The 25,019-nt window shown below is 34.1% G+C and overlaps 3 protein-coding genes and 1 long non-coding RNA gene across 4 annotated transcripts in view; 3 read left to right on the forward strand and 1 right to left on the reverse strand.

Moving 5' to 3' along the window:
* Positions 1-542: 542 nt before the first annotated feature.
* Positions 543-25,019, forward strand: part of LOC126710629 (universal stress protein PHOS34-like) — a 54,375-nt gene continuing 29,898 nt past the window's right edge. The window contains exon 1 of the mRNA XM_050411195.1: positions 543-657. Coding sequence (XP_050267152.1) covers positions 647-657 — 11 coding nt within the window. The 5' untranslated portion in view covers positions 543-646. The remainder of the gene's footprint in view (positions 658-25,019) is intronic.
* On the forward strand, positions 591-23,400 carry LOC126710626 (universal stress protein PHOS34-like). The gene is made up of 5 exons (XM_050411191.1): positions 591-675; positions 21,191-21,381; positions 21,563-21,657; positions 22,727-22,848; positions 23,135-23,400. The coding sequence occupies exons 1-5, from the start codon at positions 647-649 to the stop codon at positions 23,220-23,222; spliced, it is 525 nt and encodes a 174-aa protein (XP_050267148.1). The 5' UTR covers positions 591-646; the 3' UTR covers positions 23,223-23,400.
* Positions 629-4,144, forward strand: LOC126710628 (universal stress protein PHOS34-like). The gene is made up of 4 exons (XM_050411193.1): positions 629-854; positions 1,012-1,106; positions 3,446-3,567; positions 3,879-4,144. Exons 1-4 carry the CDS (start codon positions 647-649, stop codon positions 3,964-3,966), a joined length of 513 nt encoding a protein of 170 aa, XP_050267150.1. The 5' UTR covers positions 629-646; the 3' UTR covers positions 3,967-4,144.
* Positions 4,315-5,479, reverse strand: LOC126710631 (uncharacterized). The gene is made up of 2 exons (XR_007649702.1): positions 5,201-5,479; positions 4,315-5,067 (listed from the first exon to the last, which is right to left on the reverse strand). It is a non-coding gene; the product is annotated as an uncharacterized LOC126710631 (long non-coding RNA).

The raw sequence follows: 25,019 nt of genomic DNA on the forward strand, positions 1-25,019 counted from the left end.
CCTATCAAAAAAATGTTGTTTGTTGTTTAAAAAGAGGCCACGGGTGATTTCAAAAAATATCATTTAAAAACTATATTTTCAACAACAATTTTCAAGTAACACTAAACACAAATATGTTGCCAAACACGTGTTTTTATTTTTGAACACTAGTGTTTAAACACGACAAACAGCGGGCACGCAGTTTGCGTTTTCTAGTATAGGGGACTGATTGGAAGCTGAGCTGGCAAAATCCTTTGAGAAAAAGCAATAAAACTTGTCAGGTGAGAGTTAGGTACAGTGGATGTAGTATACTGGAACGTTAAAATAATGATATGTTTACATATGTTATAATCTCAACCGTCCAGTATTATTACTGGAACCTAACCCAATCATCACCCGAATTTTCATAGCACTTAGCTTACGCCTTACGGCAATCATGAACTTGAAGCATCGAATGAGTTACGTGGATAACCAGAAAACGACAACGTCGTTTTCCTCATTACCTGTCAGCAGTGGCTTTCAGAGAAACTGAGAAAGCGTCCAATTATGTCTCCTCTCTTTCTATAAAGTCCAAATGCCAAGTATTCCAAATCCATAAACTAATAAACTCTAGAAACAACAAAAGCTCTGATTGTCACTCTTCGATTCAACAGAGAGAGATTCGAAAATGGCAAGCCCAGCAGAAGCAGAAGCAGAAGCAGTAGCAGAAAAGCAAGTGATGGTGGTAGCTATCGACGACAGTGAGCACAGCACCTACGCTTTGGAGTGGACTCTGGATCACTTCTTCACACCCTACGCCTCCAACCATCCTTTCAAGCTCGTCCTCGTCCACGCCAAACCCACTGCTTCCTCCGTCGTAGGTCTCGCCGGACCTGGTAAAAAATAAAACTTCCATCTTTTTCATATTTTATTTCATCAAATACCCAACAACAAAAATGATTCGAAATGATACTATATAGAAGTGGAATATTATTTTTGTTTTGGGGTAAGTTTGGTTTATTTGAGTGAATTGTTATGATGGATAATTTTTAGGGGCCGCCGAAGTTTTACCGATGGTGGAGGCTGATTTGAAGAAGATCGCTGCTCGAATTATTGAAACGGCCAAGGGATTTTGCCACAGTAAATCGGTATTTATTTATTTTTAATTTTATTTTAGGATTTTAATCTTTTTTTTCCTGAATTATTAAATGTTTCAAATATAGTTTTTTTTTTCTTAATTTTTTAACTTGATAATTGGGGATGAAAGGATTTGAATCATGGCGTCAAATGCTAAGAAGTGACAGTTGAGTTACAAAGCTCTTTTACAATATTAAAAGTCAATATTACGGATACCTCTTTACCATGTTTATATAATGCTGACATGATACGTTTGATCATATGCTGGTCTTAAAATTTTATCATTGAACATCAAAGGCTTTAAAAAGTTAAATAATAATAATAACAATAAATAATGAAGTTTTAGTTTTGCTTTTTTCTTTATGCATATATTGATTAAGCTGAATAATCTAAGACAAGGAATCTGACCCGGTGGTAAGGGTCTTTGGAAAATTTACTAGCTAGGTTGACAAGTAGAAAACTGATTCTCAATGAGCTTCTAATTCAAACCCCTCTCACAAAAGTAAAAGATCAAAATTCAAGTAATGGAAAGCAGTGGCGGCGCCACTCAGAGTGCAGGGTGTTCCCAGGAACACCCTGACTTAAAAAAAAAAAAAAAAAAAAAAATTATATATAATAATTTAAATTTTTTTATTTGTTTACCCTTAAAGAAAAAATAGGAACACCCTCAAGTCCTATCAGGAACACCCTTAAAATTTTTATGCCAAACAAATTTTGAATTAAAATCTAAAAAAGAAAAAATTGTAACAGAGAATCTGAAAAAAAAAAAAAAGATTGAAAAAATATTCTGTGTTTCCTCACTCTTACGTCGGTTTTTCATCCTCTTCTTCGTATTTGTCTCTGCTACGCATTTCTTCTTATTTTTCTTTGTTTCACCGGCCTCTGTTTTTACAGCCCCTTCATCTTCTTCATTTATTTCTCAACGTGTCTGTCTCTCCCTTTAGTTTTGGTACACTCACTTGAAAGTGGAAAAGTAGTCAGTCAAGAACCAAGTGACAAGACTTCAAAGCAAAACGTGTGGAGGTGAAAAAAAGATTGAAAAAAAATAAATAAATAAACTTATAATGAAAGACTAATGGGCTACAACTGTAAGCAAGATGTGTGGAGGTGAAAAAAGAATGAGTAAAAAAAAATATTAATATTTGTTTTAGTAACTTATTATAATTTTTAAAATAAAATTTTAAAAAATGTTAGCTATGGCTCAACTATTGTAAAATGCATTCTTCATTGCTGCTAATACTTTAACTCCACCAAAAAATATAAAAAGTTGCCAAAGTGATATATTGAGTTATTAGAAATATAACTTTGTATATTGTATAAAATAGTAAAAAATAGCGGTAAACCCAAAACGGTTCACCAGTATTGACCAATAATTAATAATTTAATTAACTAATACATTATAAAAGACAAACAAATTAAATTATATTAGGCTAAACAATAATTAATAATTTAATAATTAATGAAACAACGATACAACAAATTATAGTTTATAAAAGACAAACAAATTTATGAAACAACTAAACAATAATAATTAATAATTTTATTAATATTTCAAATGAACTTATAGTTTATTGTACATGTACCTTTGTTCATTTCTTTTCTTTTCATTTTTTTCTTTTTGAGGTTTTTCGTTGTACAGAATACAAATTTGTTTTGGTTTTAAGAATTTTTTTTTAAGGCCAAATCTTGAATTTCGGTTTGTATTTACCAAAACACCCGAAATAGACTGAAATAACTCGAAATTTTTTCAAAGTGGAATAGGAACACCCTAGACAAAAATCCTGGAGTCGCCACTGATGGAAAGCAATTAAAGAATGTCATCTGAAAGAGTGGATGTGCGCAATCACTGTACATGGTCAACTTGTCAATTTGTGCACAAAATCCAGGCATAGAAAATGAAAAACAAATGTAGCTTAGGGAGTTGAGGAAACAGAGAGATCATAGCAGAGGAATCTGATCACAAATGAAAGGGATGCACATTGACTCAATTCAATCCAAGATATTAATGCTGATACCACTGTTTGTCACTTCGCCTAAGAAACCCACAAAAACCAGAAATCCATTGACCAACATCTAAGTAAATTTTGTAATTTCAAAGTAAAGCACTCTGGAGGCAATGTGATAGTGGTGGATGGTTTATCAAATGGCATATAATGCTCACATTATGATAGTGAGTTCATCCCTGAAAGTATCTATATATACACATGTACATATATACTTGCAAGTATACTCATACATAATAACAGTGTTTTGGTATCTTATTCTGAAATTGTCATATCTTACACATGGAAACTCAAGAGTTTTGAGCCCAGCCCAGGCAACTTCTTTTAACGTTTCCAAATGTATGCAGGTGCATGATGTGAAAGTGGAGGTGGTGGAAGGAGATGCTAGGAATGTTCTTTGCGAGGCAGTGGAGAAACACCATGCATCCATTTTGGTTGTGGGTAGTCATGGCTATGGAGCTATCAAGAGGTATTGCTCTAAACCTTTATTCTTATTTTTGCTGTTATGGTTTACAACTGTTAAATTGTAAAGAAGTTTTTTCTGTTAAATTTTTGCTGTCATAGCAGTGAACTTTTTTCTTTATTTTCTGCCATTAGTCTGATATTTGATCTTGATCAAAACAGGTGCTTCTATTGTTAACTGTAACAAGCAAGAATTCAATAACATGTTACGATTTACTACTTATGATTCATTTTTTGTTTCTTGGAAACTTTTGGTGGAAATATGTTGCTCATCCATGAAACTTTGAAGTTTTAACAATCAATTTAATTTTCATGCAGGGCTGTTTTAGGCAGTGTCAGTGACTACTGTGCTCATCATGCCCACTGCACGGTGATGATTGTGAAGAGGCCCAAAATCAAACACTAAGCCACCATACCTGCTTCACATAAAAATGCATTGCAGTTGGATCAGTCAAGGGATTATACTTAAAAATAAATTTGATGATGTACAAAGTGTTTTTCTATCTTCGCATTTGACAGTTGCTCTTGAACTGGCATGTTTTACTCTGCTCAACTTTGAATGATATGTTGATATTTCATTGTAAGCGTTTGATAGGAATTTGTTTCGCATAAGTGACAGTTGCACAAAAGCATTCCAAGTTCCAACTGCCAAAGAGAGTAGGTGTATTTTATTTTTATACATTGATAACAGCATCTCTGAAGCAAGGCATGTTTCCACGGCCATCAACTGTGAAACTATAAACATATCACGAAAGGACCAAAGCACTTTCCCAGTCCTTTTACCATACAATCAAATATCATGGGTGAGCTAGCATAGCTCCTCTACATAATGTGGGCATTCACACCAAATTCAACAACTTAGCTTCTCAGAAAACATATAGCTAAACTCAACTAAAACCGTCTTGCATCACAATTTGTCAAAAAAGACAATGTTCAGCAACACACAATGTTATATTATTCTCTCTCTATAGACCTCCCTGGTTGGGCTCCTTCTTGAACTCATTCACCCTCTTGAACTTATCTTCCCCTCTCTCTTTAGATTAGCACAGGTGGTTGTGGCTCCATTTTCAAAATTGGGTCAAGTGGCTGTGGTTGGGTTGTGTTTGCTCTAGATCACTGGGTTTGTGTTGGTTTATGCCTTTATGGTTTGATTTGGGTTTGATATGTGTTTTGTTGTTTTAGATAAGAAATTAAAACCAAATATGGAGAACAAAGTTATTAGCTTTAAAAATTTAGACGCCATTACTTACAATTTTCTCCATTCATTCTCATAAAAAAATTCTTTAACACTAGATTTGGTTGGGGTGAATTTAGGAAGGATGGAAAACATAGGGAGGAAAATAGAGTGGAAAACAGTGTTTTTCATTGTTTGGCAAACGAGAGAAAATAGAGAGGAAGGAAAACCCGGGAGAAAATTCTCTACCGGGCCCACAAATTTTTTCCTCCAAAATCGGGAGGAAAAGCCTGAAGAGAAAATGCTCTCCCGACACTTTTACCATAATGCCCTCTGGAATCAAGTAAAAAAAAAAAAACAGTGCACAACGGTGAAGCACAAAATTGATGGAGCTCTCAATCAAAATACAAACTCAAATTAAAATTTTAAAACAAATAAAAAAAAAAAAAAAAAGAGCAAAACTGACCCATTTGAGGCTCGGTGGGAAGAGGACATGCAGTGGTGCTTCTTGAATGCTCTGGAGTAGACGTAGTGCTAGAGAAGAAAAGAAAAAAGAAAAGTGAAGATTGAAGATAGCGCTCCAGACGAAGTGCTAGAGAAGAAAAGGAGAAGAAAAGAAAAAAGAAAAGTGAAGATAAGAGGAAAAGCTCCAGACAAGTGAAGATAAAAAGAAAAAGAAAAGAAAAGAAAAGTGAAGATAGAGACAAGGGAAAGGTGTGGAGGAGAAAAAAAGAGGGAAAAAAAAGAAAAGAAAAGAAAAGGAAAGTGGGGATGAAAAAAAGAGATAAGGGAAAAATAAAATAAAGGATAAGAAATTAAGAAATGCTACTACAATATTTTTACAATAATTCTTAAGTGGTAGGTTGTTACTAACTAATATGGATGAAAAAAATATTTAAGTGATATGTTCAAATTAAAATCAGTAATAACTTACCACATATAATTTATTGTGAAAGTATTGCGAAAAATGTTGTGGACGTAACACTTCTCATTGAAAAATATAATTGTTGGTAAATTTTATATTATTTAATGAGTACAAATAAATCTATTTCTTACCTATTATGTAACAAGGGTATAATAATCAATTTATATAAATTACATTTTCTATCCTCTCACTTTTCTTTTCAACCAAACAAAAGAGTTTTCTACCCTCCCACTTTTCCATCCCTCCAACCAAACACACACGAGGGAAAACTAAATATTTACTTTTCCATCATTCCACTAATTTTCCATCCTCCCACTTTTCCACTCCTCCAACCAAACGGACCCTAAGAGTTGCATGAGATTAAAAAGAATTTTGTATTTAATAGAATAAGTGGAAAGCTATATTGCTTCTAAGACTATTGTAGGACTTGTTAAGGTGACTTTTGATAAAAATCAATGGCTACTTGAAAAAAAAAAAAAACTTTTGTAATGGCATCTAGATAAATCGTTACGCTGGGAACTATTAAAGTTGACACAAGTTCGTCCTCTCACCCACCCACATTAACTTCTTAAGTTCTTTGAAAAAATTAAAAGTTTTTAATTATGCATTTTTCAAGGCAGCCCAAAGAAAAAACAAATCTCCATTTGTGGATTTTGTTAAAATCACAAGCTAAAACAAGAAGCCTCAAATCAAAAAAGAAAATCACAGAAAGTTCAAGAAAGCTCTAGAAAACAAAGAGAAAATTTTGAGTGAAAGAGAGAAACTTTTATTGCTAAATTCTGTGAATTACAAAGACTAACTAATTTAGACATAATAGCCTCTATTTATACTAGCAGTTATAGATTAGAAAGAGGAGCAAAAGCACAGGAAAAACTCTAACAGAATTCCCCAAAACTCTCCTCCAATAAGATTGGGACAAGTGTCACTTTACATCTAACTAACTAACTAACTTCTCTCTCACTCGTGTAACTCACATGCTTTTGCTTAACTCTTCAACATTGCAAGTAATTTATTCAACCACACCTTAAGCCTCTTCTAGTTTCTACTTTGATCACACTGCCTTGTTTGTGTAACTGTTTTCTTCAAACCGCACTTGCTTCCATTCTACAATTATGTTTTACCCTTCTTCAATTCAATTGCACCCTTAATCTTCTTCTTAATAGCCCCCCTCAAGACCAAAGCTGCTTCTGCTGTAAAAATAACTTCTGTGTCTTGAAGTAACTTTGGATAAGTAATGCTGGTATTGAAAATGTTGATCAAGCCTAGCCTACTTATTAGGTCCGTGAAGACACGTACACCAAGTGCTTTAGTGAATACATTAGCCAGTTGCAAATTAGTTCTCACATGAAAAGTTTTGATTATACCTGCCTGTATCTACTCCCTAATCAAGTGGCAATCCACTTCAATATGTTTAGTCCTCTCATGGAACACAGGATTTGCAGCTATGTGTAAAGCTACCTTGTTCTCACAATAGAGAAGTGCAACTTTTGAATGCCCAATTCTAAAATCTTCAAGCAAGTAGAAAAACCAAGTAATTTAACAGCAAGTTGAAGCCATTGACCTGCATTTAGCCCCAGTTGAAGGTCTAGACACAGTATTTTGTTTTTTTGATCTCCAAGAAATCAAATTTTCTCCAAGAAATACACAATACCCTGTTAATGACTTTCTAGTATCATGGCAACCAGCCCAATTTGCTTCACAAAATGCTTTCAACTTGAAATCTAATTTTGCTGAGAAAAACAAACCTTGCTCTAGAGTACCCTTAATGTATTGCAAAACCCTGACTGCTACCAACATGTGAGGCTATCTAGGCTTGTTCAAGAATTGACTCAATCTGTTCACAGCATAACAGATGTCAGGTCTGGTCAAGGTTAGGTACATCAACCTTCCAATTAACCTCCTACATTGTGAAGGATCATCAATTAACTCACCCTCATCCTTGGACAATCTTAGATGTTGTTCCATAGGTGTTCTCATGGGCTTGCAACCTAACATTCCTGAATCTGACAGCACTTTTAATACATACTTTCTTTGATTAAGACTTATACCTTTCTCATTTCTGGCCACTTCTAAATCCAAGAAATACTTCAAGGCTCCTAAGTCTTTTATCCCAAATTTGGTATCCAAAAGCTTCTTCAAATTAGCTACACATTGTGAATCATTTCCAATTATCAATATGTCATCAACATACACTAAAAGAACTGTGAAACAAGAACCCTTTGAGTGTACAAAAAGAGCATACTTAGATTTGGACTGCACAAATCCTAACTCAGTGATTATTGTTGACAATTTGGCATGCCACTGCCTGCTTGCTTGCTTCTAGTCATAAAGAAACTTCCTTAACCTGCATACAAGAGGTCTAGTAGTAGCATTAGAGTAGCCCCTCTTGTTGTGAAATCCCTAGGGTAAAGACATATACACTTCCTCATCTAAATCACCATGAAGGAAGGCATTGTTAACGTCTAACTGATACAAAGGCCAACCTTTGATAGCAGCAATGCATAACAACACCCTAACCGAGACTGATTTAGCAACTGGAGGAAAGGTTTCAGAGTAATCCAGCCCCTCTTGCTGAGTATACCCTTTAGCCACTAATCTAGCTTTGTACCTCTCCACTGAACCATCTAGGTTATATTTTATCCTATAAACCCATTTTACACGCAATTGGAGCCTTACCAGCGGGTAAAGGAACAACATCCCAAGCATGATTGAGCTCCAAAGCAGAAATCTCCTTATCCATTGCTTCCTGCCAAGCCTTTGAAAGCACAGCCTGATGGTAAAACTCAGGTTCAACTTCGACACTAGTAGCAAGAGCAAAAGCTGGATGGGAAGTGCTAAGGTTAGCATAAGAATGGTGCTATGTAATATCATAAAGACTACTTGAAGGTGGTTTAGTGGCAAGCAAAGAACAAGAATAGTCCTGCAAGTAAAAAGGTAGTTTATGGACCCTAGTGGATTTTCTAAGTTGTGTGGGAGGTATAGAAGTAACCGGAGGAGGTGGATCAATGGGTGAATCAAGTGCAGGAGATGGTGAAGTAACATCATTAACAGAAGCATCTAGAGGAACACATTCTATAGTAGCAGTAGTATCTACTGTAAAATCACTAACAGTAATGGGAAGATGCTCATTAGAAAAAGTAGGTGAGGAAATAAAATCTAAGGAGATAGGTGTGATAATGGATTAGTTTTAGAGGAAGGAAGCACATCTGTCAAAGGATCAGAATCAAAAGGATCAAGGTTCTGAGGAAGAACATGAGATTGAAAAGGGAATATGGACTTATAAAAGTGCACATCTCTTGAGATGAATACTGAATGTGTAGCAAGATCCATTAGTTTATAACCTTTAACACCGAAAGGATAACCTAGAAACACACATTTAGTGGCTCTAGGTAAAAACTTATGCCTGTTGTGTGCAAGTGTAGATGCATAACAATGACATCCTAAAACCCTAAGGTGTGAAAAACAAGGTAACTGTCCAAAAAAAAAAACTTCATAGGGTGTCTCATTTGCAAGAACAGAAAAAGGTAACTCATTGATAAGGTAAACAGCTATGAGCACACAATCTCTCCAAAATTCTAAAGGAATATTTTATTAGAATTTAAGTGCTCTAGCCTCATTTAAAATGTGTTGATGCTTTCACTTTACAATTGAATTTTGTTGAGAGGTTTCAACACAACTCAAGTGGTGCATTATGCCATTGGATTTAAAAAAATCTCTTAGCAGAAACTCAGTGCCATTGTTTGTTCTTATGCACTTTATTTTCTTATTAAACTGAGTTTTAACAGAAGCATAAAATTGTGGCAATAGAACCTGAGTTTCTGATTTAGTTTTCATCAAATAAATCCAGGTACATTTAGAGAAATCATCAATAATAGTAAGAAAATACTTGTATCCATCGACAGTAAGAGTGGAAAAAGGACCCCATAAATCACAATGAATTAGATCAACAGGTAAATTAGAAACATGAGTGCTAGAAGAGAAAGGCAATCTCTTTTGCTTTGCTATTGGACAAATGTCACAATGGCAGTCTTATTACACTGTACAAAAGACACAATCTTATTTACAAGCTCAAGTTTACCACTTGAAGGGTGCCCTCGTCTAAAATGTCAAAGATTAGAATGAATAGAAACTAAATGATAGTGAGTAGAGGTTGGGATAGAAGACAAATCCATGTACTTGTTATCCAGCAGATACAATCCATTTTGCTCTCTACCCAAGCCAATCGTGCTCCAGAGAGCAAGATCCTGAATGAAGCAAAATGATTTAAGAAAAACAAGGTAACAATATTGTGATTTGTTCAATTTACTAATAGATATGAGGTTAAAGGTAAAAGAAGGAACACACAACACATTAGTAAGAATTAAGGTTTCAGTGAGATGTATTGTGCCAAAATAAGTCACTAAGACCTTTTCACCATTAGGTAAGTAAACAAAAGAATTAGAAACACAAGTGATGGAACTAAAAACTAAGACAAAATGGACCATATGATCAGTAGCCCCTGTGTCAATGATCCAATTTGTTTTATCAAAAGCTGATCTATTTACTACTTCAGCAGTGAAAATAGTTGAATTTGGAACTGTAATGGATGAAGAACAAAAGGCTTTACTTGAGAAATTGTTGAGATAACTGGAAGTGGAAGCACTTAATGCCAAAGGCTGTGAAGTACTTGCTCCTGTAGTGGTCAAGCTAGCTGGTTGCTGTGAAGTTGAAGTTGAATGCTGTTGACACCCTATTTTGCAACCCATTTTTAACATCACATGGAGGGTAAAAGGGTAATTTCACATTGGAAATATGCATCTTGATTCTGGTCATTAGATCCTTAATCTCATTTCACCAAAATGATCTTGATGTTGTAACGATCAAATCGACTAGTCATGAACCTTAATCGAACCATTAGATTGAAAGTTATTATTAAATCAAGTTTTAATGGCTGAGATGCACTCTCAAAAATTGAGTCCGACTATATGTGATTATGAACAATTGATTTCAATTGGTTATAAGTATAATCAATTTGAGATCGATAATGTGTCATAATTTGATTGGTCAGGATTACATTTTATAGTAGAGTTGCACACACCTAATTAACTAGATAGTTAAACATTAATTATTCAATAAGTAATTTGTGCAATTATCTTTTAATTAGAGTAAATTTGGAACCAATTAAGTCTGAAAGGGGAGTGATTAGAGTCATTTAATGTTAATTGGGAGCTAATTTGGGACCTATTAATGTTAATTGTGCTGAAACCATTTTCTAACAAATAACCTCTGCTCACCATTTCATCGATATCTCTCAGAATATTTTGAATTTGTGAATGAGGTTAATTTTCCCAGAAACTAGACATCCGGCGCTTCAATTTGAGCACAAGAATGAGACAATTCCTATCAGAATTGAGGTAGATATGATTTTTCAAAATTAGCTCTACAGGTTGTTACAACAGCTACGGGAAAACTGAACTTTTCTTGCTCTTCACTCTCATCAATCTCCACATTTATTGCACCAGATTTCCCCAAAGGCTAAAATGAGGTCTAGGTTCATGATTCTTTGTCAATTTCTCATTAAATGACCTTCCATTCATATTTCCTCCATCACTACTATATAAACCCCCTTCTCCTTCATTCCAAGACACAAAAACCCCCAATCTCTTCTCTTCTCTTGAGTTCTAGTTAAGTTGAGTAGTCTTGTCATATCTTGGTCTTCCTGAGACTCAAGGTATTGAGTGAGACTCACTCTCCCTCTCCTAGCTCCTCTTTTCCTCTACCTTTAAGACCTTCATCAAGAGTCCCCTCCTCCACCATATGAATCTTGCATGAAGGTATAATCCCCTTCCCTAACTGTTTGTTTATATTATCATGATAAGAATTTAAGATTAAAGCATGATAATTCCCTTGAATGTGTTTGAATGTTCTTAATTTTTCTTATGTGTTCTTCACATGTTCTTGGTTGTTCATCACATGTTCATGCATATCACTAGATTTAATCTTAAATCCACATCAAAAATATGAAAAACATGTTTGTTTAATAATTCTTTCAAATCCTTGAATCTAGGTTGTCACTATCCACACACATTCACTAGAATTTATTTTTTAATCTCAAATCAAATGCTTAATAAATTGAATTAGGGTTTATCACATGCACACACATTAAATTCAATATGTAAATTGACTGACATATTGGATGATATGATATGAATGTTGGCCACCATAGTCTAGAAGATCGGTTTCACCGGGCAAAGTGGGTGCCTGACACCTTCCCACCTTGTAACATAGCCTCCGAGCTTAGATCAAGGGTTAGTAGATCAAATATTTATCCATGTAATTTTCAATTTCTAGATAGTAACTAGGAAACAAAGCCATGTACTTTATCTTAGATTGTATCTAGGACCAAAACCATGTAATTTTCCTATGATTAATGTAAATTCAATTTCAAATTAATAAAATGAGGAATTTTTCAATTATGGTTTTCTTATTTTTTTCAATAATTAAATAAGTGGCGACTCCATTGTAAAACCCTTAATCTAAAGGGGAAAATGTAACTAGTCGAACCTCCATTTTGAGAGGCAATAACATCCTATAAAACAAGCCGGGGGCGCGGTCTCTCACAAGTGCTAAGTAATTTTACCAATTGATTGTGAATTCAAGAAGGCTAAAAGCTGTTCACATTGTGACTTGGAGATTGGACACTGTGGAGTTGAAAAGACAGATTCTTCACCAGTTTGAGTAGGATTGATAGTCCCAAATCCTGCTATTTGATTGCAACAAACTTGGTTTGCATGGATTTGATTTTGAACTTAAATCCTAGTGGAAAACTACGTAGCCTATAGCACTTGTCTGCTATATGCCTTGATTTCTCACAGTGGGTGCAAATAGGTCCTTCCTTCTTGGAATTTCCTTTGCCACTGTGACTGTGTTTTGAACTAGAATTTGCATTGGAATACAATGCTGTGGCTTCAATAGGATGAGCTGTGACAAGACTAGTGAATTCATCATTCTTGAAGCTTCTTTGTTTCTCCTCTTGCAAGATCAAGGAAAGAACCTTGTTAATATCAGGTAGAGGCTCATATAGCAGAATCTAACCTCTAATAGCTGAATAGGAATCATTTAATCCCATCAAGAATCTCATTACTTGATCATGGTTATGAAGATCTGAAGTGATTCTTTGAGCTCCACAAGTGCAAGGACACTTATAGAGAGGAATAGATTGGTAGTTAGCCTATTCATCAACCAAAGCCTTGAACTTTGTATAACAATCCTCCACAGAGAATTGACCTTGTACAAGATAGGAAGATTCCTTTTGAAGCTCAAAGATTCTAGCTAGGTCCACTTTTTTGAGAAAACCTGTGACGCAAATCAAGCCAAATTGCTCTAACATTATGTGTATACATGATGATAGAACCAATGCCAGTTGAGACTGAATTGATGATCCAACTTAGAATTTTCATGCTGCATCGTGTCCACAAGATGAATTGTGGTGAATCTGGATCTGGTGCTGGTATTGTGCCATCGATAAATTGAATCTTGTGTTTAGCAGTGAGTGAAATGATCATTAATAGTTCTTTCCTCCAATCAACTTCTAAGACACTAGTTGAACTGTGTTGTTATCACTGCTACTAAGAAAGAATGGATTGACAGAATCTTCATTCATAGTAGAAGAAGATTGATTGTTTGAAGCTTCTTCAGTGGATGCCACTAATGGAGCATTGAAGCTTGAAGAAGAACAAGATGAAATTTAGAGAATTCAAGCAAAAGAAAAAAAAATTGATCTGGTCTTCTTGAACACTCTGATACCATGATAAAATCACAAGCTAAAACAAGAAGCCTCAAATCAAGAAAGAAAATCATAGAAAGTTCAAGAAAGCTCTAGAAAATAAAGAGAAAATTTTGAGTGAAAGAGAGAAAATTTTATTGCTAAATTCTGTGAATTACAAAGACTAACTAATTTACACACGTTAACCTCTATTTATACTAGCAGCAACAGATCAGAAAAAGAAGCAAAGCACGAGAAAAACTCTAATAAACTCTAATAGAATTCCCTAAAACTCTCCTCCAATAAGATTAGGACAAGTGTCACTCTACATCTAACTAACTAACTACTTTCTCACACGTGTAACTCACATGCTTTTGCTTAACTCTTCAACATTGCAAGTAATTTCTTCAACCACACCTTAAGCCTCTTTTGGTTTCTGCTTTGATCACACTGCCTTGTTTGTGCAATTGTTTTCTTCAAACCACACTTGCTTCCATTCTTCAATTCTATTTTACCCTTCTTCAATTCAATTGCACCCTTAATTTTCTTCTTTATAGATTTACAACTCCTTTGTGATATTTTTCTTTGAAAGTTTGCATTCATTATGTTTATAGTTTATGTAACACCCCGACCCAACTTTATAGTTAACCTATGTGTTCAAGTGATTAATTATTATCTTGAGTCACTTACTTTCTAAAATTAATATAAGAGTATTTAATAAGTCTATTATTTTATAATGCCATTGAATAAGAATTGTAAAGATTATAAATAATTGAATGACTATTGTTATTTTAAATATATACTAAGTATGTACAAAACTATATTAAGTGGTGAAGTCATTAGAATCAGAAACTTGGTAAGGGTTCTAGCTACTATCATCTTAGAATCCATGATTTCTTTAAAGAATTTTTAGTAACGGTATTTGTGGTTTGTGAAATTAGGAAATCGTGAACTTGTAAGTTTATATAAAAATATATATATATATATATATATATATATGTTGGTGATTTATTGAAGGTAGATTAGAGTTTTTACTAATTAATGATTGTATATGATTAAGGAAGTAAGAAAAAAGTTAGGATGAGTACTTTTGATGTTACTGCTGGGATTTTTATTGTATTTAATTTTGCTATAAATGGTTAAATGACTGTATATAAGTGTTATCTAACATGTCTAATGAGTGTATAAAAATTCTCATATGATAATGAGACTATTTGCAATCATTTTATGATTTTACAAGAAAATGTTTCAAAACTGTCACTGTGACAGATTCTGTGTTTATGCATGATAAATTACGTATTAAATTGTATACAGTGAATTTGGATACTAGAGATATTTCTTATGAAATCTAAGACACATGCAGTTGTTATGGAAATGTTTTCACACCATTTGGATCAATATAAAAATAATGGTTTAATTTCTAAGTTGCATGAAAGTCTGTTTGGACAGATTTGAGTATATTGTCTTGTATGATTTTTAGTAAATCATGATTTTATGATTTGACTCTTAAATTGATATGGTATTTACCAGATATCTAGAGGAGTTTCTTTGTAAAATTTCATGAAGATTGGATGTGTTTAGATAGCCCATTTGTATTTTACAAATGAGGCATATGCTGCTGAAATGAGCAGTAAAGTAAATGATAACTCTGACTTTGAGGATTTAATTCTAAAGTTAAGGTGAATGTTTTGAGCTATAATTTAATATGCTTATCTTTTGATATGTCTGGATCATAGATAAATTTTGTATAACTTGGTTCAAGGTTTAGTACTCAAATGAGGGGTTCTAAACCATTCAAATGCTGTTTTTATGAAGCTGTTTTGTTCATGCTATATGTTACCTTGTGTAAGTTTATGCATGCACCATTACTTCCAATCTCAAACACATTTTGAATTGATTTTAAAGTTGATTGACATAATTTGAATATGAACATTAAAATAATGGTTTCTCTATGATTTGGTACATCATGGTGTTTGATGAATGTATCTTGTGTTTGGGGAACCTCTTTGAGATGGAATTAAGATTTCCTGAGTTCTAAGATATAGGTTTTGAGATGAATGTGTAAGTTTATGATAAGAAATAATTGATAGTAAGTAATAAGTTTTGATATTTGGTTTAGGTGCTACCAGTTCCCAAGTCTAAGCTCTTTCAACTGTAGGCTTTCGGTTCCTTTGCTTTCAGGTAAGGGATAAGTTATATGAGTATTTGGTAAGTCATGAGGTTATTTTAAAGTGTATTATGCATTAAAAGATTTTTTATTAGAGGTATGACATATAATCATGTTTTAGACAAAGATATCTTCGAGAGTTTTTGAAACCTTATGTATATGATTTAAGCATATTAATGCTATTACTAATTCCACGAACATGATTTTTAAAGAAAACAATGGAGATGCTTTTATTATGAAATGTTATGCAAACTATGAATTTCAGTATAATGTATAATATGAAATGTATTCGGGTTATGTCCTTTGGTTATTTGAACTTCGCCAGTAGGGGTTAATTACTGGCTTTTTATGGAAAATGTTATCTGATTGGCCATTAAAAGTGGGACTAGCTCTACTGTACCCGCCCTTGTTGGTAATGGCCAACTTGTGGAATATGCCAATCTACCCCCATGGTTGAAGACATATATTATGATGTGATCTTGGGAAAACCTGGCATTGTGAGGAATGCTGGATGCCTAGCACAATGGTGCTAGAAGTCTTCCAAATAAGTACAGACTTATCAGATATGGATTAACTAATATGTTATGAATAACTATATTATTTTATTGATCACGAGAGAATGATGTTGTTTGAATGCATTATGAAAAGTTAAAAACTCTCATGAAAAGAAGTTTATGATGAAAAGAAGTTTATGATGAAAAGAAAAGATGTTCTTTAAAGATAAGAGTTTCAGAAATTTTGTTGTGCTTTAAAGATAAAGAATCTAATGAAAATGTTTTAGTGTTCTATAAAGATAAAGCTTCAGATGAAAGTACAAGTTTATGTTAAAAGGTTATCAGATATCCGTTCTTTATGAAACGTTAAGTTTTATGACTATGAAAATTATAATATTTTATGAGAAGAAGTTTATGAAGAAAAGTTTTGTTATTTTTTAAGATGCCTCTAGTTTAAGACAAGTTTACCAATTATTTTATTTAAGTTAAAATGATCATTTTGTAATGATAATATATATATATATATATATATATGTATGTATATGATTTCAAATAAACAATATCATATTTGGTGACTTTGTAAGAAATGAAAGAAGTTCAATCCGAAAGGTTTTGGTAATATTATTCTGATAAGAAAAATGAGAACAATTATTTTCCTATCAAGAGCGTATAAGTTATTATTATGAATAGTATAAAATACTATGCATGAAAAAATGTTCTTCTATCTAAATATTCATAGAATGAAATGATTTGATTTACATGTATCCTTATTAAATTCTCATGTATCTTACCTTTACTGAGCTATGTAGCTCACCCCTTCCATTCTTTCAGTCAACATGTTTTATTTTTGGAGCAGAGAAAGCCTTAGTTAAGTTTTGGATGGAGTTGGTTTTAGCTTTAAAAGTATAGATCCCAAACTAGCAATTTGATGTTTAGCTTTGCAGTATTGTGTATTTTAGGATCTGATGAAAGTTGTGTACTTTAAAACATTAAGAGATGTATTATGTGAAATTTAGAATTTGAGTAATTGGTGGATTATGTTATTCTTCGAGTACAGTGTAGATGCTCTGAATATCAAGTGAAAAGTTATATCATTTAAGTAAAGAAACAATAATGAAAAGAAAGAGTAAAGCTTTTGTAAAAGCTTTTGAAAAAGTTTAGTTGGTTCTTGTTAATATCAGGTTTAAGCTTGATATTAGCATGCCGGTCATGTTCACAAATTCGGGTATCGGGTTTGGGATGTGACAGTTTATACCATTTTTACAATGAATTTTGTGTCGATGAATTGTTGAGTCCATTGGATTAAATTAGCAAGTCATGATAAAATGTATTCATGTTTTAAGTGTTTAGTGAGTCTTGAGTGTGTTTGAAGTTTGGTTCAAGTCCAAGACAAGGCCGAGGATTCAAGCCCAAGAAGAATTGAAGTTTCTTGAATTTTGAAACCAACTCAGATCGATCAAAAGTCACTAATCTATAGAAGAGTCTGTGAATTTGGAGCTGTTTTGGGTAATGTCAATGAGTTCTATACAAGGTATCAAATTAGAATATAATTATTCTATTTGTAAACTTCGATTTTATATAGTGGATTTGCTTTTCTTGGAGTTGGTGGTTAAGCCCTCATGACTCGTAGTAATTTTTACTTAAAAATAGTTGTTCCATTGGTTTTCCCTACATTATCATATTGCATGTTCATGTGTTTCAGCTATTTTTTTATTTTATGAAATATTATGTGTGATTACATTGACGAAGCCTTGAACATTTATAGTTGGACTAATTAACATGCTCAGCTTATTAATTGGTTAATTAGCACAACTAGGGCCTAAACCCCCTAACATGAACAATTCTATTTCAATATTGTGGGGGAAGGAACATCTACACCAAGTGGATGGCATATCGAGGGCATTCTGCACCTCCTTCAATGAAAAGTGGTATTTCTCCATCTAGTGGAGGTTGAATAGTTATATAAACTAGAAAATAGGGAAAAAAAAAATTGCCTCAAGCAATTAATTAAGTGTAAATTTTTGACCTTTTTAAAGTTTAGATGCATTCAACTATTTTCTTCTCCACCCATCGTTCTACAATTATTAATTTTTTATTTTGAAGGTGACATTTTTATTTCTTGTTTAATTCCTTCTTCGAGAGTGACTTTGATAATGATACCCTTTTTTTCACCTTCGTGTCATTTTTGTTGGATATGATCAATTGTGAATATTACATGCATATAATGATGAGCCAGCAGATTTGATCAATCATAATTACAAAAATTAAAGATAATCACTTGCTCTTTTTATATTTAAGTTACATCCAATATCAATTATGTATACTTCATTTGGAGTATCTGAGAGTGGTTTTCAGTGTCATTCTAGTTTGAGAAAAAAAAAATCTTTTATATATATAAAGACCTTAAGCATACAATTAAAAAAAAAAAAAAAAAAAGGACCTTAAGCATGCTTTTAAGGAGACAAAGAAAAGGGTTTGAACATTGTATCATTTTATAGCCCTCATGGTAATGAGCCAGCATATTTGATCAACTATTACTAGAAAAAATCAAAGCAAACCACTTCTTCTTTTTAAATATAATTATAATTTTTTTAAAAAATACGTTAAGAAATTCAATACCATATTATTCTTCTATAGCTAGAATAATAAACAACTTAATTTGAGAATTTAATTGTCACAACTCACAAGGAATCCTTTACATCACTGAATCAGTCTTAAATTAGAGGCTAAATAAACTAAATTCTTTACAATTTAAATGGGTTGCAGATCGAAAAATTGTAATATTTTTTTTTAAGTGTAATGAATTTAAAAAGTCCAATAGCTGCAACCCACTTAAGCATAATAGAAAGACTGTAATATTTTTATAAGTATTTAATTCTATTTAGCTGACGCCTTACGTGAATCATGAACTTGAAGCATCGTGTTAGAGATATATATTAAACATATTAGCCCAATGTAATAGGTCCAAGCCCAGTCATGCTTGTAATAGTAGTCTAGGGTTTAGTTGCCTATATATACTCTTGTTATGGCTCATTGTAACACAGGTTATTGTACTACACTCTTATACAATAAAGATGTAACCCTTAAGGGATTCCTCCGTGGATGTAGGCCGTCAAGGCTGAACCACGTAACCCTCGTGTTCTCGGTGTTCCTATTCTATGCTACATCTTCCGCATCCACTCTAACATATACAACATGATATAACACATTGCGTTGCTAATAATAATACATTTAACATGGTATCAGAGCTAAACTTTGTTCTTAGCATCAAACAAACATCTCTAGCAAGCAAAGAAGATTCTCACGTGCACACCACCATTAGAAGTCACACATTTATGTCTGCTGGATCTAGACTCCATTGCATCTTGCAGCCACCATGGCTCAATGCTGTGTCCAGATCCTCAAGCCCAAGCAATCCGTGCCTTTCCCTATCAGGTTTGTGCATATCAAGCCTTCACCTGATGAAACCAACATGATAGACGTGCTCCACGGCATATCGCGACCAAAACCCAAGAACCCAACCTCCAAAGGCAGCCGCACGCGCCACCACACGCAAATAACAGCTCCTGAACTCTCACACGCGCCGCCGAAGGTTCTTAACTCCCAACTTAGATCTCAGCTACACGCGAAGCCAATACGGCCTTGTCGTCCCCCGATCTACTTGGCCTAAGAATCTGGTGATCACACGACCTCACACGCGCCTACACGCGCCGCTCGGGTATCTCTCTCAACACCATGTGTCAGTAACGTCGTCACGCGTTGAAAAACCCATACTGATGTCATCAGGTTACGTCATCATTCCACGTCAGCATGCCACGCACGCCCTAGGCCACGTCAGCGACACGTCATAGGATGATGTCAGCTGCTCAACTGCCCAATTTGTGACTCGACCCAGAAATCCAGAACCGACTTGGACCATGTATCCGTTGACTTTGACCCTAGACAGTTGACTTTGACTTTTTGCGTTGACCTTTGACCAAAAGTCAAAATTTTCGAAAAGGCCTATCTTGCTCAATTTTTCGCATAGATTCCGATTTTGGACTCTGTTTCTTCATTTGAAGCTCCGAAATTGGTCAATTGGCATATTATTCATTGTGGTTTATTCAAAGGCATTCTTCACGGCATCTTCAAGTGATCTTCTCATGCTTATCCAACCTCAAGCATTCATTGAGCTTCCGCCTTGAGTTTGAGGGAGGGTGTTAGAGATATATATTAAACATGTTAGCCCAATGTAATAGGCCTAAACCCAGTCCTGCTTGTACTAGTAGTCTAGGGTTTAGTCGCCTATATATACTATTGTTACGACTTATTGTAACACAGGTTATTGCACTATACTCTTATACAATAAAGATATAACCCTTAAGGGATTCCTCCATGGATGTAGGCCGTCAAGGCTGAACCATGTAACCCTCGTGTTCTCGGTGTTCCTATTCTATGCTTCCTCTTCCACATCCACTCTAATATATACAACATGATATAACACATCACGTTGCTAATAACAATACATTTAACACATCGAATGAGTTACGTGGATAACCAGAAAACGACAACATCGTTTTCCTCATTACCTGTTAGCAGTGGCTTTCAAGGCAAAAATTGCTGAATAGACTATTTCCAGCAAAATATTAGGCCCATGGAATGCGTTCAAACTTATTTAGTTAGTTGGACTCTTTTTGAAAGTTGAGTTTGGCAAACTCGACTCTGGGCTGGAAAGCAAACACTATAGTGGCGTTTTTTTTTAGTGGCGTTTGTCATAAACGACACTATAGGATACCTATAGTGGCGTTTTCTATAAACGTTGCTATAGGCACTAAAAAACAGCCGCTATAGTATTTACTTTCCAGTCCAAAGGTGAGTTTGCCAAACTCGACCTTCAAAACAAATCCAACTAACTAAATAAGTTTGAACGCATTCCATGCACCTAATATTTTAATGGAAATAATCTATTTAGCAATTTTTTCCGGCTTTAAGAGAAACTGAGAAAGCGTCCAATTATGTCTCCTCTCTTTCTATAAAGTCCAAATGCCAAGTATTCCAAATCCATAAACTAATAAACTCCAGAAACTACAAAAGCTCTGATTGTCACTCTTCGATTCAACAGAGAGAGATTCGAAAATGGCAAGCCCAGCAGAAGCAGAAGCAGTAGCAGAAAAGCAAGTGATGGTGGTAGCTATCGACGACAGCGAGCACAGCACCTACGCTTTGGCGTGGACTATCGATCACTTCTTCACACCCTACGCTTCCAACCATCCTTTCAAGCTCGTCCTCGTCCACGCCAAACCCACTGTTTCCTCCGCCGTAGGTCTCATCGGACCTGGTAAAAAATAAAACTTCCATCTTTTTCATATTTTATTTCATCAAATACCCAACAACAAAAATGATTCGAAATGATATTATATAGCTAGAAATGGATTTATAGACGTGGAATATTATTTTTGTTTTTGGGTAAGTTTGGTTATTTGAGTGAATTGTTATTGATTGTGATGGATAATTTTTAGGAGCCGCCGAAATTTTACCGATGGTGGAGGCTGATTTGAAGAAGATCGCTGCTCGAATTATTGAAACGGCCAAGGAATTTTGCCACAGTAAATCGGTATTTATTTATTTATTTATAATTTTATTTGGGGATTTTAATCTTTTTTTTCCTGAATTATTAAAATCTTCAAATATAATTTTTTTATTTAAATTTTTTAACTCGATAATTAGGAATGAAAGGGTTTGAATCTTGGCGTTAAACGCTAAGAGGTGACAGATGAGTTACAAAGCACTTTGACAATATTAAAAGTCAATATTACGGATACCTGCTTTACCATGTTTATATAATGCTGACATGATACGTTTGATCGTATGCTGGTCTCAAAATTTTATCATTGAACAATTCAATGGCTTTAAAAAGTTAAAAAATAATAATGATAATAATAAATGAAGTTTTAGTTTTGTTTTTTTCTTTATGCATATATTGATTAAGCTGAATAATCTAAGACTAGTAATCTGACCCGGTGGTAAGGGTCTTTGGAAAATTTACTAGCTAGGTTGTCAAGTAGAAAACTGATTCTCAGTGAGCTTCTAATTCAAACCCCTCTCACAAAAGTAAAAGATCAAAATTCAAGTAATGGAAAGCAATTAAAGAATGTCATCTGAAAGAGTGGACGTGCGCAATCACTGTACATGGTCAACTTGTCAATTTGTGCACAAAATCCAGGCATAGAAAATGAAAAACAAATGTAGGGGAGTTGAGGAAACAGAGAGATCATAGCAGAGGAATCTGATCACAAATGAAAGGGATGCACATTGACTCAATTCAATCCAAGATATTAATGCTGATACCACTGTTTGTCACTTCGCCTAAGAAACCCACAAAAACCAGAAATCCATTGACCAACATCTAAGTAAATTTTGTAATGTCAAAGTTAAGGACTCTGGAGGCAATGTGATAGTGGTGGATGGTTTATCAAATGTCATATAATGCTCACATTATGATAGTGAGTTCATCCCTGAAAGTATCTATATATACACATATACATATATACTTGCAATTATACTCATACATAATACCAGTGTTTTGGTATCTTATGCTGAAATTGTCGTATCTTACACATGGAAACTCAAGAGTTTTGAGCCCAGCCCAGGCAACTTCTTTTAACGTTTCCGAATGTATGCAGGTGCATGATGTGACAGTGGAGGTGGTGGAAGGAGATGCTAGGAATGTTCTTTGTGAGGCAGTGGAGAAACACCATGCATCCATTTTGGTTGTGGGTAGCCATGGCTATGGAGCTATCAAGAGGTATTGCTCTAAACCTTTATTCTTATTTTTGCTGTCATGGTTTACAACTGTTAAATTGTAAAGAAGTAAGGAGTGAACTTTTTTATTTATTTTCTGCCATTAGTCTGATATTTGATCTTGATCAAAACAGGTGCTTCTATTGTTTACTGTAACAAGCAAGAATTCAATAACATGTTACGATTTACTACTTATGATTCATTTTTTGCTTCTTGGAAACTTTTGGTGGAAATATGTTGCTCATCCATGAAACTTTGAAGTTTTAACAATCAATTTAATTTTCATGCAGGGCTGTTTTAGGCAGTGTCAGTGACTACTGTGCTCATCATGCCCACTGCACGGTGATGATTGTGAAGAGGCCCAAAATCAAACACTAAGCCACCATACCTGCTTCACATAAAAATGTATTGCAGTTGGATCAGTCAAGGGATTATACTTAAAAATAAATTTGATGATGTACAAAGTGTTTTTCTATCTTCGCATTTGACAGTTGCTCTTGAACTGGCATGTTTTACTCTGCTCAACTTTGAGTGATATGTTGATATTTCATTGTAAGCGTTTGATAGGAATTTGTTTGCCATAAGTGACAGTTGCGCAAAAGCATTCCAAGTTCCATCTGCCAAAGAGAGTAGGTGTATTTTATTTTTATACATTGATATCAGCATCTCTGAAGCAAGGCATGTTTCCATGGCCATCAACTGTGAAACTATAAACATATCACGAAAGGACCAAAGCACTTTCCCAGTCCTTTTACCATACAATCAAATATCATGGGTGAGCTTGCATAGCTCCTCTACATAATGTGGGCATTCACACCAAATTCAACAACTTAGCTTCTCAGAAAACATATAGCTAAACTCAACTAAAACCGTCTTGCGTCACAATTTGTCAAAAGAGACAATGTTCATCAACACACAATTTTATATTATTCTCTCTCTCTCTCTCTCTCTCTCTCTGGACCTCCATGGTTGAGCTCCTTCTTGAACTCATTCAACCTCTTGAATTTATCTTCCCCTCTCTCTTTAGATTAGCTTAGGTGGTTGTGGCTCCATTTTCAAAATTGGGTCAAGTGGCTGTGGTTGGGTTGTGTTTACTCTAGATAACTGGGTTTGTGTTGGTTTATGCCTTTATGGTTTGATTTGGGTTTGATATGTGTTGGTTTATGGGTTTGATCTGTGTTTTGTTGTTTTAGATAAGAAATTAAAACCAACTATGGAGAACAAAGTTATTAGCTTTAAAAATTTAGACGCCATTACTTACAATTTTCTCCGTTCATTCTCATAAAAAAAAAAATTCTTTAACATTGTGTTTGGTTGGGGTGAATTTAGGAAGGATGGAAAATATAGGGCGGAAAATAGAATGGAAAACAATGTTTTCCATTGTTTGGCAAATGAGAGAAAATAGAGAGGAAGGAAAACCTAGGAGAAAATAGAGAGGAAGGAAAACCTAGGAGAAAATTTTCTCTCCCGGGCCCACAAATTTTTTCCTCCCAAATTGGGAGGAAAAGCCTAAAGAGAAAATGCTCTCTCAGCACTTTTACCATAATGCCCTCTGAAATCAAGTTTAAAAAAAAAAAAAAAAAAGGCGAAAAGCACATTTTAGTCCCTACATTTTCAGGCGATTCCCATTTTAGTCCCTAAATTTTATTTTTACCGCTTTTAATCCCTATTTTGAAAAACGCTTCCCGTTTTGGTCCTTGCCGTTACTCATTTAACAGAATCATCCTACGTGGCAAACGGTCCAACAGTAAATGCTGACGTGTTCATTAAAATAATATTAAAAATATTATTTATATTTTTAAAAATGCCACATCAGCAATTTAATTTTAAAAACAAGCCACGCCAGATAAAAATAATATAAAAATTTCTAACCTAATTATTTAAAAAAAAAAAGAAATTAGTTAAATTAATTTTTTTCTTTTTTTGGAAGAACATGAAGAACTCAAAACCATGTGTTCTTCATTTTCTTCCCCAACTATGCTTGCCCAGAAAATTAAAAATTAAAAATTTACTTTTCTTTTCTTGCATTTTCTTAGCAACCAAACCCATAAAATCACTCAGATTTACAAAATAAAAAGACATGCCCATAAAAATTTACAAAACACAAAAATTCAACAAGATTTTCTTAAGCTTTGAAACCAAACACAAAAAACACAAAACTCAAACCCAGATTTT

Source organism: Quercus robur, chromosome 12, assembly GCF_932294415.1.
Source record: "Quercus robur chromosome 12, dhQueRobu3.1, whole genome shotgun sequence".
NCBI classification, from domain to species: domain Eukaryota; kingdom Viridiplantae; phylum Streptophyta; class Magnoliopsida; order Fagales; family Fagaceae; genus Quercus; species Quercus robur.